Genomic DNA, 17,014 nt, shown 5'->3' with positions numbered 1-17,014 from the left:
CAGCAAACATGACAACAGGTTGTTGGTGAAGATTCTTAGTCATCCAGGTCATGGTAATCTTAAATGCTATATCGTAGGCAATTGGACTTGCTTTAGTTGCTTGAGTTTCCAACGGATTTGAGTTCAAATGGCCAGTCCATTTGAACTCAAATCCGACTGGATGAGAGGTGAAACGTCTTCAAGCAAGTCCAATTGCCTACGATATAGCACTTAACATGACAAAAGGTTATTTTCATAAATGCTTATTAACATTTTGGCTTGTGACCATTAGTATGTCAATAACTCACCCAGTGTTCTTCAATAAATTCTTGAAGAAATCTTTGTTTTTCTCATATGCCTCCGCTGCCATGAATGAAAAATCCAAAAATACTGAAAATTATATATGAATTAAAGTCACAGGGGGACAGCTATAACCAACAGCAAAACTATATCAAAACAGCCATTTACAAACTCTCACACACCTCTTGCAGTATAATTTAAGCCACATTTATCCAGTCGCATGCTCAGTACTTCCCAAACCAATATATTTTTTCACGAAAACCATACAATGTAAAAGACTTTTGCACATGAGTAGCGTGCCCTGGATAAATGAGACTTGGATTATACTGAAAGAATTGTGTGAGAGTTTGTGAACAGATGTTTTGTTATAGTGAATTCTGTGACTTCAATTCATCATGAATCTTCTCTGTTTTTGGATTCATCGTTCACTGAAGGCGTGCAAGAAAACATTTTCTTCAGGAAATCAATGTAGCATTTTGGGGGGCTGAGTATTCCTTAAAGATGAAGCCATGTCTACTTGAAGCCCCTCGTCACTGGATGCATATGTCAGTGAGGGTCTCCAGTTTTTGACATGAGACAAAGACTGGAGAAAAGCAAAACCTGTTGATCGTCTCGTAACTTCTCAGCTCTGTCAAGAAACTGTTGATAAGTTGTAGAACTTATTTTCTCTCTATCCTCTCTACCCGGAGGTGAAGTTTTGATACTGGTAGTCACATGCTGACATCAAGAGCTGGAAGCTTGTGTGGCTGCTTGCTTTTGCCTCTGTTGAGTCTAAGAAGTCAACAGCAAAGGAGTTGAGGTGCTTTCAGTCGTTGTGCATTTGCTACTGCTGCCAAACTGTTGGAAACAATACAGGAGCTGATTTTACTGTTGTTCAAGTTTCCAGAGTTGTGCACCTCCTCACCAGCAGAGAGTAAACATACTAATGAAGAGAAATTGTCTCGGAGCAACACCAGTTTCAAAGTTTGATTATCTGGCCTTGGCAAATAAAGGTTTATGATCTTATTTTTGCAAAGCCTGCTATATTAATCTTGTCATACTGCATTGCATATTCCTTTGTTTCAAGCCTACTCTATTTAGCTGTGATTATAATAGGTGGCCTTTAACTACACTGCTCAAAAAGTTAAGGTAACACTTAGTGGTCACAGTAAAACACCAAGTCAGTTGAACAGGGATATCAATCTGTTCATTTAGGAGGCACAAGTGATTGTGAACCAGTTTCACCTGCTTTGGTGCAAATCAAAGTGACAACAGGTGCAAAGAAGAGGCAAAAGCAAGACAACACCCAAAAAGGTAATGCTGTTCCAGTTGCTTTCCCCTTATCTTTCCTGACTGATTCTTCTCTAGTTTTGTGATCTGCTAGTGTCCTTGTCACTACTGGTAGCATGAGGCAGTACCTGCAGCCCAATCAGGTTGCACAGGTAGTCCAGCTCCTCCGGGATGGCACATCCATAGGTGTGGTTGCAGTCTCAAGAGCATGGAGGAGACACCAGGAGACCGGTCATTTCATGAGGAGAGCTGGACAGGGCTGTAGAAGGGCATCAACCCAGCAGCAGGACCGGTATCTGATCCTTTGTGTGAGGAGAAGCAGGAGGAGCACCGCCAGAGCCCTACAAAATGACCTCCAGCAGGCTACTGGTGTGCATGTTTCTGACTTAACTGTCAGAAACAGACCCCATGAGGGTCGCATGAGGGCCAGACATCCTCTAGTGGGACCTGTGCTCACAGCCCAGCACCGTGCAACTCTATTGGCATTCACCAGAGAACACCAGGATTTGCAGGTCCAACACTGGTGCCCTGTTCTCTTCACAGATGAGAGCAGGTTCAAACTAAACACATGTGACAGGCATGAAAGAGTCTGGAGACGTTATAGTGAACGTTATGCTGCCTGTAACATCATCTAGCATGACCAGTTTGGCGGTGGGTCAGTGATGGTCTGGGGAGGCATATCCTGGGAAGGTCACGCAGACTTCCATGTCATAGCTTACAGTACCCTGACTGCTGTTAGGCACTGGGAGGAAGTCCTCAGAGTGATCGTCAGACCTTACCCTGGTGCAGTGGGCTCCGGGTTCCTCCTGGTGCAGAACAATGCCCGGCCTCATGTGGCCAGAGTGGCTTGGATGACGAAGGCATTGATGCCACTGACTGGCCCTCTTGTTCCCCTGGCCTAAATCTAATTGAGCACCTTTAGGACGTGATGTATTGGTGCATCTGATGCCTCACATACCATCACTTGCTGTCTAGGAGCTCACTGATACCCTGATCCATGTCTGGGAGGAGATCCCCCAGGACACCATCTGCCAACTCATGTCAGATCAGACTGTGATTTCAGTTTTGTTTTTTTTACTTTGATTTTCTGAGTAATTTTGAATCCAGTCTTCAGTGGGTTGATGATTTTGGTTTCCATTGACTGTTGTTACGTCATTTTATCTCAAGGCAATTGAATCGAACACAACTGGACTTGGTTTTGTCTTAGAAGACGTTTCACCTCTTATCCAAGAGGCTTCATCAGTTCAGGCTTGTCTGACTAGGCTGGAACTAGTCTGACAAACTGGTGTGGAAGCACCCAGGTATTTAACCTCTGGGGAGGTCTTCACAAGGCCAATGATGTCACTGGTTCGTTAGTACTCCAATGGTGTGTCAACAACAGTTGTTGAAACTCCTACTGCAACGCTGCAATTGGAGTCGTTAGAGTCACATGAGGCCATTTGTGAACGACCATTGTTTTTAGAGGTTAAGTTGTTAAACCTCCTGGGCAAGGATGAAAGGACAGCATTATAGGTGGGGAATAGGTGGTGTCGCAGACCTCCTCCTCTATTGAGAGATGGCTTTTCCAATTTCACATAGATGGCTTCTTTTACACCTCTTTCAAACCATCTGTCTTCCCTGTCCAAAATGTGCACATTGCTGCATTCAAATGAGTGTACTTTCTCCTTGAGGTGTAGATAGACAGCTGAGTCTTGCCCTGACGAGTTAGCCCTTCTGTGTTGGGCCATGCGTTTGTTTAGTGGTTGTTTTGTTTCACCAATGTACAAGTCTGGGCATTCCTCACCGCATTGGACAGCGTACACTAGGTTGCCCTTCTGAGTGTGTGGTGTACGGTCTTTTTGGGTGTACCAGTCTTTGTCTGAGTGTGATACTGGGTTTGAAATACACAGGGATGCAGTGTTTGCTGAAAATCCTGAGTTTTTCAGATACCCCAGACACATAGGGGATGACAATGTTATTGCACTTGCTCTTTTCTTCCTCACCCACCTTGTTCTTTCTGGAACAGGCTGCTGATTTCACAAAGGTCCAAGTGGGGTAACCACAAGTTTTTAGAGCCTCCTTCAGATGTTCATGCTCCTTCCCTTGGGCCTGAGCGCTGGTAGGTACGTTATCAGCTCTGTGTTGTAGGGTCCTGATAACACCTAGCTTGTGTTCCAGTGGGTGGTGAGAATCAAACAGTAAGTATTGGTCTGTGCGAGTGGGTTTCCTGTATACCCCAATGTGGAGGAAGGAAACCCACTCACACAGACCAATACTTACTGTTCGATTCTACCAGTTATCAGTTATACCTACTAGCACTCAGGCCCAAGGGAAGGAGCATGAACATCTGAGGGAGGCTCTAAAAACTTGTGGTTACCGCAGTTGGACCTTTGTGAAATCAGCAGCCTGTTCCAGAAAGAACAAGGTGGGTGAGGAAGAAAAGAGCAAGCGCAATAACATTGTCATCCCCTATGTGTCTGGGGTATCTGAAAAACTCGGGAGGATTTTCAGCAAACACCGCATCCCTGTGTATTTCAAACCCAGTAACACACTCAGACAAAGACTGGTACACCCAAAAGACCTTACACACCAGTTTGTCAGACTAGTTCCAGCCTAGTCAGACAAGCATGAACTGATGAAGCCTCTTGGATAAGAGGTGAAACGTCTTCTAAGAAAAAACTAAGTCCAGTTGCGTTCGATTCAGTTGCCTTGAGATAACTATGACCTGGATGAATGAGAATACCCACAGGCACGTTACGTCATTTTGTTCTCAACAAACTATACAATGCACATCAGTGAAGATTTTCAACTTGAATAATTAATTCATCAAGATCTGATGTGTGATTTAAGTGTCCCCTTAATTTTTGAGCAGTGTATATTAGAAGGATCAGGGGTAGCTGATAGCCATAGAGGGGAAATATATGAGTGGAAGATGCCAGGCTTAGGGAGTAACAGATAAATGAACTTTACCTTCACTCAGTTGTTAATTGCAGTTCATGTTATTTAGTCCAGCCTCTGTATATTGGCAAGTATGCAAACTATATTTTATTCATCCTGAATGCCATCTACATAATACAATGCCAATGTCTTTGCATAGTTTGAAATGTGTCTTTGAATAGGCCATTACTCTCCCGTAAAAACCTTGTATTTGCCAAATGTCAACTTCAAATGCAACCCTCTTTTCATCTGCTGTCACTGAGCTTCACTAATGAGGTTTTGAAAGGTTTAGATAAAACAAAGATGTCCTAAAACCACCTTGACTCACACTTGAAGACCAAGACATTAAAGCCCAAAAATGTTTTTCTTTTGCGTTTGTCCTCACGATGACCATTAAGATGTCACTATTTTTATTTATGTGGAGAAAATTGGACTGTTTGTGCTTAGTCTGGTTGCGCACTAAAAGAAATAGCTGACATTAACAGGTAATTACTTGTATATCTGCTCATAAAAATAAAAGCAGACATAATCATTCCCATCTGCCATACATGAAATGTTGCAATTAGAGTCCTTTATTGCTAGCAGAGCTGCTCATGGGTTGTCTAAAGGCAGATGCTGTGATGTTTACATTGAGTAGATGATTGAGCCTCGTCCTTGCTTTTGACTCTAAAGTGGAGAGCTCATGTTATATACAGAAGGCAGAATGCCTACTTGTACAGTGCATTTGCTTTTTCATACTATAGCTGATATGAAGTGTCTCAAAGACTCTTTTAATCAAAGCTGCGCTCAAACAATACATGCACACTCACCTTGGTCTGTGTTTTTTACAAGCAGCGTTTAAATCTCTCGACTTTGCTGAGATTATTATCTCAAGGGAAATCAGCATGCGCGTTTATTTTGATTAGCTCTCGGCACAAAGAAGCGGCAAGAACCTTGAAGTTTTCAGGGCAAACGTTAATACTTTCAATTTACACTTTGGTTTCTGCCTCCCTTTGACTCGGCGACATTTGTATGTAATCCAAATAAAGAAAATGTGGAGACACTAAGCTTGTGTTGTGTGTTTTTTTTTCCCCTCTCTCTGCATCCATTATTCACTTTGTCCGTGAGAACAGCCTCACAAATCAGAAATTGAATGAGCTGCAGCCGCATTTTCTCGGGAAAGTAATTATTCTCGAACGAGCTGCCATCAATGTCAAAACCATATGCACTTCCATCACAGCTTCCCCGGCAAGAGGGGACTGAAGCTTTCACAGACCAAAAAAAAAAACAAAAAAAAAAACAAAGATGGCAGCCGTTCTTTTGCTCGCAAAAAAGGTCACCGCTGAGATAAATGAATGTGTGCATTGGCTCGAATCGCTCGGGTTGATAAATCACAGCCGAAAATGAGAGTAAGTGCTTCTCTTCCCACAGCAAATGCAATTATGGAAATGCGTAGTGCAAACCAACACACCTAAACATACGCAAAGACAAACACGACTTGAGCAGCACGAGGCATGATGGATGGCCACAGTCATTTAGGTTTAAGGCAGGATGTTCCTCTCTCAATTTGCTCTCCAATCTGCATATCCAGTCTGCACAGACTTCTCTCTTGTTGAGAGACATTAAGCTTCAGAGGGCTTAGTTTTACTCACTGCATAATGTTGCTTCCATTCTTCTCATTCTTTGCCAACTAACACCTTGACCCTCGGTAAGAGAACATAATGGGATGCAGTTCCTGGAATTTAATTATTGAGCGAGGTAGGATTTGAGTACAGGGTATTGTTTCGCTCCTGTGGTATTGTTTCACTTAGCAAAGCATGCTGTATCCTGGTCTGGTCAGGCAAAACATCCAAAGCTAAAGAGCTACTGGCGTGAGACATCTGGTCCCAACTGCTAAAGCGGTGATCAGACAGAGCAAGGCATACCGCACTGCCTTAGTTTATTGAACCTTGGCCCAGTGCTTTTTTCAGCTGGTTGCATAGTCCAGCTCGGACCAAAGATCCACAGCGAGACAAAACCGTTTTAGAACGTCACAGAGAAAAGTTACAGCAGTGTGAACTGGCCATCTAAGTTAGACTCAAGCTGGCTGATGGTGTCACCTGCAACTCCACTGGTCAAATCACCAGCGGCTGGTCTTAGAACATAAGGCACCTAACCTGTTTCAACAGGTTTGTAGTGAAGTCTGCTGGTCAAGTCAAAATGACGTCAGATGGCGTGCTTGCTTGCTGCGGCAGGTGCTCCATCCCAGCTGAGCCCTCTGTTTTTGTCCTCATGTGTGCTGGTGTCAGACGGTGGTCGCTGCTGCTGCTCGCTGTATGTGCTTAGACCCCCTCACACACACATTCTCATTGACTAACTAATTAGTGTTGCTTACTTATATTATTGGGGCGTATTTATTATGAGTACAGTCCATGTGATGCTCGTTTTCTGTTTTTCGCCGTTTCATCACTACTACAAATACAACTGTAGCCAGTATCTCACTATCACTATCCTTATTCATATTTTAAGAAGCTATGAATTATATTCAGCCACAAAATAAACCTAGCTGCAAATCAGAGCAGAGGTACAGAGGGCTGTTGCATAGAGATGATACACCGTCTCATCAAATTGTAGAGATGTGAACCAGCAAGTTTTTAGAACATTGCAAACGCATTGCCGCATTGCCAGCAGTTGCTTGTTTCAACTCATCTCATCAAGATTCTTTGGTCCTACCTGGGCTTTAGTCTCAGGTCTTTGCACTCAAGTCCCAAGTTTCTTGTCCCAAACAAGTCATAATGCACTCCTGCTTTTTGTGATTGGCTTTGATCAGTGGTGACGCATGGCTGAGAGTCACTCTTCAGGATGAAGAAATGGGAACTGCCCATTGGTCCGACAGCCCATTGGTTCGACATCCCATTGTTCCAACCATATTAAACTCATTGTTCCGAAGTCCGTTCCGAAATCATCATGACGCCCTGTGGTTAAGGTCTGGTTAGGTTTAGGCACAAAAACCACTTGGTTAGGGTCAGGAAAAGATCATGGTGTGGGTTAAAATGAAAAAGAAAGTGGCAAACACATAAGCCGTGAGCCTGCTCCGCCTCAAGCCGGTCGCGGCGCACCATACGCCCGCCGTGAGCTGTTCAGCACCGCGGACAGTCAGACTAATGGGATGTCGAACCAATGGGCTGTCGAACCAATGACATGGACCCGAAGAAATCAACTCACCAGTCTGTAAACTCTACTTCTTCCAGCTTATAGCTAGCTAACTGCCAGCCAGCCAGGTAGAGGTTTTCAAATGTAAACATCAATAAATATTGAGGAAAGATGGAGAACAAATGTGCACCAGCTGGACTAGCATCCTGCAAGCCACTGTACAGGCACTGGATATTTAACTCGACGACCTCCGTGCCACATCTATTTCAAACAGGATATCAGTGGCTGTAACAACAACACTGATCACAAACTGTGATCCAATCCGCATGTTCTTTTTTTTTGTTTTTACCAAGAATCAAACCTGGACATTAAATAAAGACACCTGTGAAACACCTGTTCCTGGCACATCACCACACAGAAGGAACTGTGCATCTACTTGTGCTGAAAGGCTTGAGCTTGCGACAGCACGAGATGTTAACATTGATGGTATCCTCCAGGGCTGAGCTGTAACATTAGCTAGCTCTGTGGTGCTAGGTGAGCTAGCAGTAGATGCACACTTCTTTCTGTGCAGCGATTCAGTTGGTGGGTGTAGTTTTGGAGGAAGAAAATCATTCCTACATGAAACTGCTCACAACAAGGTCTGTGGATTGTCTTGAGTAACTTGGTCATAACTTCTAGAAAGAGATATTGCTATCATTTTTCATTTCATTTTTCGACACTGCTCCACTGTGCCGCCAGTGTGCCACCAGAAAAAATATCCCCTGAAGGATGTTGTGTCTTGTCATGTCATTCATTATACGCTACAAGAAGGATGCTGCCAGTGATCCGCAAATCTGGGTGATGCCGTACTGTGTGTTATGTTCAGTGTGTTTCCATTAGTACACCTGCAACGTCTGCAACGTATGCCATTCTGCTTTTGTGTCCTAAGACTGCCTGAAAGCAGTGGGGATAAGGAGCTGGCCTCTGGTCTGCTTTTTACTCATCCTGGTGATCGGCACATCTGGGTGATGTTAGTATATGTTGGATGTTTCCATTCACATCCCCTACAACTGTAGAGAAACACCGGCACACAGTCCTGTTCTTATGCATAACTCTGCTGTGCTGCTGTAGCTGACCGGCAGACCAGGAACCGGCAGGTGTGTCTACCAGCTCCGGTGTGTTAATTTGCACCCGTTGAAGCAACTTAATCGCACCCAATTGTGTTTGTTTTGCTAACCTGTTTATTGTGTTTTTTATCGTAGGCCCACAAATATTTGTCTATATCTCGCAATTGTCAGACCATGGTCCCCTGCCTCAGATAAATAGCACTACAGGTAAGAGAAAAAATATGAAATTTTGATTTTGGAGTGAGCTGTTCCTTTCAGACCAGGTCCCCGTACTTTTGCTCAGACGGCTGTTGCAAAGATTGACTCACTGTTTGTGACTCAACAGACTTTTGAAGAACTTTTTAACCTTTCCCTCTGCTATTCAGACATCAAGCTTGCAGGTGTATTTGTGTTGATTGGAGCTCTTATCAAAAGGCATTTGGCAATTATACCTTGAAAAAAGCCGACTCCCACACCCTTTCAGATTATTGTTTTGTTCTCTATTTGACACCTGGTCACAAAAGCTGCACACTGCACTGCAAAATCCAAGGGAAAATAGATAATAGTAATGTTTAGCCCAGGATTTGCCGCTGCCGCCCTGTGTTGGCTTCCATTTCCTTGAACCAGAAAGCCATTATTAAATGTCATTTTGTTGTTGTCATGAGGATGAGGTGATACGGTAATCATTGTGGTGCAAATATGAACACCCCGTGTTCAGCCCCAACGCCAAACTGAATAAGCAATGCTCTCCAGAATTAGACTACAGTGTGTTTCCAGCCTGGCTGACATTTATAGCTGACATTTTTAATATCTGAAAATTCTCCAGCATTTGGAGTTAAGTAACACAGTCTCCAGAATCCCATTTGAAAGACTGCATTCAAGATACCGCTTCACATGTTCACTGCAACCTCAGCTATTCTCCTTTTTGAGATCTTATGGATCAGATAGGGACTGGATTTCATATCATTTCATATTTCCGTCCTCCTTTTGCTCACCTGCTTGTCCTTTCATCTCCTCTATTCCCTCAACTTCCACATTTCTTTGCCCTTTATCTCCTTGCCTACTGCTCACATGTATACAGTATGTGTGAGTACACACAGTTGCAGGAACATGCGTGTGCCTGTGTGCGTCCAAGGGTGTGCATGTGACTCGCCACTGGCCGCTTGCCTTGTCGATGGACTGAGCTGCATATCAAACAGGCTGTGCTTTAGGGGCTGAGTTGGTCTCGAGACAGACCCTGTCAGTTGGCAGAGAAGGGGTGTTAGGAAGGGGGGGGTAGCGAGTAATTTCCTGACTCAGAAGCTCCCTCCTTTCCTCTCCTTCTCCTCCTCCCTCATCCCCTCCATTCTCTAGCATTCCTATTCAAAGCACACTCTCCCGATCCCATTGACCTCAGCTGGCGAGGCAAACAAGCAAGTGTGCAGTGGCAGCACAAAGACACCAGAACAGAGCCTTTAAAAGCCGCTCCACCCCATTGGTTGATAGTATTGCAGTGATAAGAGCAAAGATAAGCTATTCTAAACAGGACAATGCCGGAGCAGTCCAAGAGCGACAACGTAAAGAGAGTGTGATTCAAAAGAGGGGGCCTCAAGGCCGGGGCTTATGAGGCTTACACACATAATAAGTATTAGCAGAGGCAGGGAGGCATTAGAAGGGGCTGGATGTGCATTGATTTACAGGAGAAATCTATGGCGAAGGTGTGCAGAATGTGCACACAAATCAACAGATACCACACACTTACTTATAAATATGCAAATATACACAAGTGGACACTGGCACAAAGAAACATACATGCAGACACAGTGATGTAGAGGTCAAAAAGTAGAAGAAGGGCAACTACGTGGCTGTAGCCTACGTGTTATCTCTCTATATATAACGTTAACAGACATTTCAGTTCTTGGCAGGGAGCAGGGACTTCTTTGTTTGTTGCCTGGCAACCTCATGGTGACAACAAGAATCAACAAAGAAGATGTAAAGTGTTAATAAGTGAGCTTTACAGGTGCTGGCAGGCGAATTTTGTTACCTCTGATTGGAACCAGGCTAGCTGTTTCCCACTGTTTCCAGTCTTTATGCTAAGCTAAGCTAAGTGTCTGCTGCAATATTTTCAGGATACAGCAGGCTGTTCTCATTCAGTGTTTGTATGTTTTCCCATGAAAAGTAAAAGTAAGAAAAGGAAAGTATCCTGCGTAATAATTAGCTAGTAATTTGTGCATAACCCACGTGTTTTGGAAGGCTGCAAACACGTTACTACTGCGCTGATGGGAGTAACGAAAAGGTCTTGACTGGTCCACTTAGGAGGCAGGTTGAGGTGATGTACCATTTTATGGTACACCTGAACCATATTTATTTTCCTAAACTTAACTACTGTTACTTTAATTGCCTAAGCCGAATATTTGTAACTTTACATTAATTATGTAACTTAACATTAAGGATGTAACGTTGTTCGAAGGGCCCTAATTCATGGGATATCATATGAACTGCTGTATAAGTATACATTATGTACAGGCATGAGAGTGGCATTGATCTTCTCATCTAACCCTCGGGGAAGAAAGTGTCTAAGTGTATTTCCCAAAATGTTAAACTATTTCTTTAAAGGGACAGTTCACCCAAAACCAAAACTAATATTTTTCCTCTTTGATCCTGCTATTGAATGTTATAATGTAATTTGAGCTGACTTTACCTTTAAATTTTGGTTAGAGTCTGATTAATTAAAAATGCTGCAGTAAAATCACATGAAATTTGATGTGGACAAAGTCAGCGTAATCGTGGACAGGTATCCTTTCAAAATTTTATACAAATACATATATATATATGTATCTATATATATATATATATATATATTTTTTTTTTTTTTTTAAATGAAATGTCTAATGTAAGGAAATTATGAATATGCTTTATTGTAATACAAGGTGACTTTACCTTTATATTCCTCGAGAAATGTACAATAAAGCCATATGAACTTTTGTATGGTCATAGTCAGGATTACCCTTTCAGCGAACCCATGAAGTAAAGTTTTTATAACAGGTCAAGGATGATTATTTAATCATATTTTAGCTCCCTCTTTGAAAGTAGAATAACTTGACATTTTTTGATAATTGTTTTTCATATACTGCACAATATATTCAAATTTTAATTGGTATATCAAATATGTGAATTTATTGCTGAAATATTGATCCTTCTTCATGCTTTTTGGCCGCTCCAAACACCCATCCAATAAGTATATTTTTATATAATACTGAAGAGAAGGCAGACATCTTGAACACTCTGCAGCTCAAAACAATCTACATTGATAAATAGCACAACAGGTAACAGGAAAAATACGTATCTCAATCAGGATCACTTTAGTCAAAGAAAACTTTATTTCCATTTGCAGTATTATATTTAGTGGTATGGCTCTGTTCTAGGGCCTCTCTGCCCTTCCATGCACTAACGTGAAAAGCCTCAGGTGGAGAGAGCAAACCTCTCTGCCTTTCCACGTGCAAATGAGCAAAGCCAAAGTCAGAGAGAGCAGCAGCAAAGACCCCGGGAACAGAGCAGAGCAGCTTCAATGACAAACAGAAATGACATTAATAAGTCAGACACAGCATGAAAAGGAGGAGCTGGGGTGGAGGCGGGCTGCAAAGCCATTTGGAGAGGAATCCACAATAGTAGGCAGACCAGAGCTGTTTAAATTTGGCGTCCTGAAGGAGTGGTTTGGTTGCATAGAATGGAATCATGTGATCTATCAGCTGACTCCCTTCCATCAATCAGCTGCTCCATCAGTTGATTGGGCTGTTTGAGATCAGCTGATGTAGCTGGGATGTGACATTGTGTCCTGCCTTAACTAACGCTAAGCTCATTTAATGATAGTCTAAAATTACTTTCACTGGGGGAGGAGGGATTAGATTTACTGGATAAATCATTCAAACAATGCCATCTTCATCTTTTATCTTGAAGTACTTATTTTTTATTTTATTCTTTTATATTTTTTTCCTATTCATGGAGGACCCTTTCTAAAAAAAACAAAAAAACCCAACAAAAACACCCTGTATCCGTGTTATTTCAGTAAACCAGATGATAAACATGATGAACACGGACTACTGAAGCTTTTGTTTGCTTCATTGTTTCTTCTTCAGTATAAATGTGTAATGAAGAAGTTGCTATGACATTCTCTTTCCACAGACGAGGCACCGCCATGAATAGGAAACACAGTTTTAGTTGAGTTCTTCTTATTATTCATAGAGTCTGAGAGTGCCGTGGGGTATTTTCAATGTAAGTACTCACCAAACGGCACATGGCATACATTAGGGTTGCAATCTATCCTGGGCTCTTGAAGCCTCTGTGAACCAAAAAAAAAAAATGGATATCAGTGCTAGCAGCAACATATCATGATTACACTATCACTGCTAAGTAACGCTGCAATGGACTGGCTTGTATAATCTAAGAAGCAGATCTTTTTATGATGAGACCGCTGACATGGACATGTTTTATAAGCACCATCAGGAAATGATATGAGGGGCAGACACACGCTGTGCAGAAGCTTTGTGGTGTTAAAACAATATACAATTGTTTATCGTGACTTTTGATGACTAAAACATCTATCTGACTTGCTTTCCCCACATTGTTGCCTTCTAATTAGTCAATTAAGTCAACTTGGATAAACAGATTTAATAGAGTAAAAATAGAAGAGAAGTTATTTAGCTCAAGGCCTGCGAGTTAATGTAGGATTACACTCAAATTAGTATTGTGAGTTTGCTCCTAATAAAGGAATTAGAACTAAAAACAAAACAAAAGACAGTTGAAGCTGAGAGTCAAATTAGGCTCCCAGTAAGCCCATTAAGTACAGGGATACCCCACAATGCTTTTGGTTTTTTTGTTGCTACAGCTGTATTTAGAGAGATTCTTGTTTTTGCAGCATCTGACAGTGTATGCAACAAAGTGCTGCAGGAAGTCTATAACTTCAATTCCTGATAAGCTTTATCAGAGTAAAGCTGTATTCATGTCATACAAAAGGTCATGTAATTACCAGTTTCTGACCATATGCTTCAACAGCAAAGCTGATATTATGACAAGGAAACTGATGGTGTTTAAAGGACAATTCAGCCCCAAATCAAAAATTGAGCATAGTGTTAGTTCAGGCAGGACACGACGTCAAGCTCAGCTCACATCCCAGCTACATCAGCTCAGCTCAAACAACCCAATCAACTGATGGAGCAGCTGATTGATGGAAGGGAGTCAGCTGATAGATAGATAATACGATTCCTCTCTGCTGCTTTCCCTGCCTTAGGCTTTCTATGTAGGCGCATGGAAGGGCAGGGAGGTTTGCTCTCTCCGCCTTAGGCTTTCCATGTGGGCACGCAGAAGGTCAGAGAGTTGTGCTCTTTCTGCGTGGGACCAACTGGCATGGTGTTTTTTTAAAGAGGTCCCTTGACCTCTCACCTCAAGATATCTGACTGAAAATTGGTTCTGAGTACCCACAAGTCTCCCCTAAACCAGTTGTGGTTTTGTTCCTTACAATCAATGTACTCAAATAAAAGCTCTATATTTGTTTGTTTTTTTAAGGAATAGGACAACCAGCCCATTTGAAGAACAATCAATCGCCTAACATGTATAGACACTTAACAGAGGTGGGACCAAGTACTTTTTTCGAGACAAAAGTAAGTCTCAATGCTTTACACTCAAGTCCAGAGTCAAGTCCCAAGTGCTGAACTTTTTGTTTCGAGTCCTAAACTAGTCTCAATGTGCTCTTCACCTAATGTAATACCGTTTTTAACAACAGAGTAATCATTTTCAAAAATCATAAATGCTTTAAAAACTTACTATTTATTTTTAATAAACTGTTTGCACAGTGAGGCAGTGGTTAGCACAGCAGGATAGTTCCTGGTTCAAACCCAGGGTGGGGGAGCCCTTCTGTGTGGAGTTTGCATGTTCTCCCTGTGTCAGCGTGGGTTTTCTCCGGGTACTCCAGCTTCAGTCCAAAGACATGCAGGTTAATTGGTGACTCTAAATTGACCGCAGTTGTGAATGTGAGTGTGAATGGTTGTCTGTCTCTATACCTTAGCCCTGCCATAGTCTGGCGACCTGTCCAGGGTGTACCCCGCCTCTCGCCCAATGTCAGCCGCGACCCCTAACAGGATATGTGGTTACTGAAAATGAATGAATGAAGGAATTAATTAATTAATGTTAAAACAATTTTGTTGGAGTCAATATGTCTGTCTGTATTTTGTACCTTTTCTGTGTGTTTTTTTACACTGCAGTTTCTTTTTTGTATCTCTGGTGTCATTTTTTCAACTGACGCCCCTGCAACTTCACTGGATACTATCACATTGGTTCAGATAAAGTGAATCCGGGGAAGTAAGTGTCAGCTTGCAGGGAATGAATTGTGATAACGTTAGTTGATTTAGGAAATAAATTGAGTTGTGGCACACTTTTAAAAGATTTTTAATCTTTGGGTTTGGGGGGAGGTACCAAGTGTTTTCAAGTCAAAAGGCTCAAATCCAAGTGTAGTCACGAGTCATTGGTGTTAAAGTCTAAGTTGATTATTAAGTTGTTGTTTTTTTTGTTTTCTTTTCTCAAGACCAGTTGAAAGCCATTGAATTTGTGACTCGAGTCCACACTTCTTGGGTCCAAAATGTATTGAAATAGGATTGTTGTGGAACTTAAAATGTTTATGTTACCTTCATTAGTCTATGTACATTTGATAATTAGTAATATTTACTGTGAAATAAGAAACAAAAGTATATCAGCAATTTCTGAACTTTTCATAGGCCTATTTGCATAATTTTCAACTAACCGATAACATATTCGAAACCCTGAAATTCAGTTATGGCTTTAGGTTATGTGTGCCACCCCAAGATTTTCACTGGCCCAATCTGGCCACCCCTGTGAAAAATTTATGGGGGCGTCACTGTATCCTTTCAATCATTCATTCATTTTCTGTAACCGCTTATCCTGTTAGGGGTCACAGGGGGCTGGAGCCTGTCCCAGCTGATATTGGGCTTGAGGCGGGGCCAGACTATCACAGGGCTGACACAGGTGACAGACAACCATTCACTATTACATTCACACCTCCAGCCAGTTTAGAGTCACCATGTAACCTAACCTGTATGCCTTTGGACTGTGGACTCCAATTAAAACAAAAGCCTTTCTGCAGATCTTAAACGCATCACAGGCAGGACCTCTGAGAATTAGTTTCTTCGGGGTAACTAAAGGTTATCTGTTAGGTAACAGTCTGGAGGCTACAGCCACGTAGAGTCTGCAACAAAGATGCTCCTGGGGTGTTTTTTCTCATTACGAGTGCATGTCGATTACTGGAATGATAGCCTCGTCTGCTGTAATTGACCCGTTGCTTCAAATTGATACCATCTGTCTTCATACAGATGTAATGACCTTGTAATAAATCAACAGTTTATTGCATTAACCCCGACTCCGTGTGACAAGTGACGGTTGCCTGTAACGGGGGTTAGGATGGATCAAGGGGGGCTGACACTCAGTTGCTCCAAGTTAGATGAAGAACTTTCTGTAAATTACTTGGGGACAGCGGTGGCAGGATGTTTGCTATGTGTTCCTGTCTTCATATCTCAATCCAGCTTTACACAATAGCAAGTACGGATGTGGCAAATTCTTTAAATATAATGTCAAATAAATTGCCTTATTAAACTTAACAACTATAATCTTTCCCTCCTGTTTCAGCAGCGCAGGTCTATCTGATTAGCTGCTCTGTCAGGCTACAAATGTTGTGTTCGGGTTGATTTTGATCAGACGTTTACACACCAAGCCACTTATTAAGGGCATTAAGTGTGTGGAAATTACAGGGATGTAAATGCCAATTCTTTATCACCCAAGACGCTCCACAAATAAACCTTGCAGCTACAATTTCTGACCTTTTCTTTTTTTGGTACCTTAACAGAAGAGAATAACAACAATTTGTATATGTTTGTTGGTTTTGTTTTTTCAGAGTCAGGACGGACGCTTTGAAGTCCGTGGTCGTCACGGCAAGTCGGTGCTGACCATCAGCGGCGTGAGGCTTGCAGACTTGGGTCGATTTGACTGTGAAGCGCTGAGCAGGATCGGAGGTCATCAGAAGAGCATGTTCCTGGACATTGAGTGTGAGTATGTTTATTGTCTGATCAGGTGTTTAAGGGCAGAGGTCTAATAAGGGAAGTTAAGGGGAAACACCTCTGAGGCTGTGCTACAGGTGTGAACAAGACTACACATTTCACAAAACTGACTTACCTGATTCAAACAAAATCAGTAATAGATTTTTTTTTCTACAGGGCAATACTTAAAGTGTAAGTTTGATATTTTTCAACCTGTGGCCTGTACTACGAAGCAGGATTTGGAGTTAGTGAGGTAACTTAAGGGGTAACTCAGGG

General features: G+C 42.2%; 1 protein-coding gene across 3 annotated transcripts in view; it reads left to right on the top strand.

The window, feature by feature from the left end:
• Positions 1–17,014, top strand: part of ncam2a (neural cell adhesion molecule 2a) — a 546,541-nt gene that overhangs the window by 446,350 nt on the left and 83,177 nt on the right. For all 3 annotated transcript variants that reach the window (XM_078165636.1, XM_078165635.1, XM_078165634.1), the window contains exon 9: positions 16,597–16,747. In XM_078165636.1, coding sequence (XP_078021762.1) covers positions 16,597–16,747 — 151 coding nt within the window. The remainder of the gene's footprint in view (positions 1–16,596; positions 16,748–17,014) is intronic.

This window comes from Epinephelus lanceolatus, chromosome 24 (assembly GCF_041903045.1).
Source record: "Epinephelus lanceolatus isolate andai-2023 chromosome 24, ASM4190304v1, whole genome shotgun sequence".
NCBI lineage: Eukaryota > Metazoa > Chordata > Actinopteri > Perciformes > Serranidae > Epinephelus > Epinephelus lanceolatus.
Note: the sequence above shows the minus strand (reverse complement) of the source record. Positions and strands in the feature narration are given on the sequence as shown.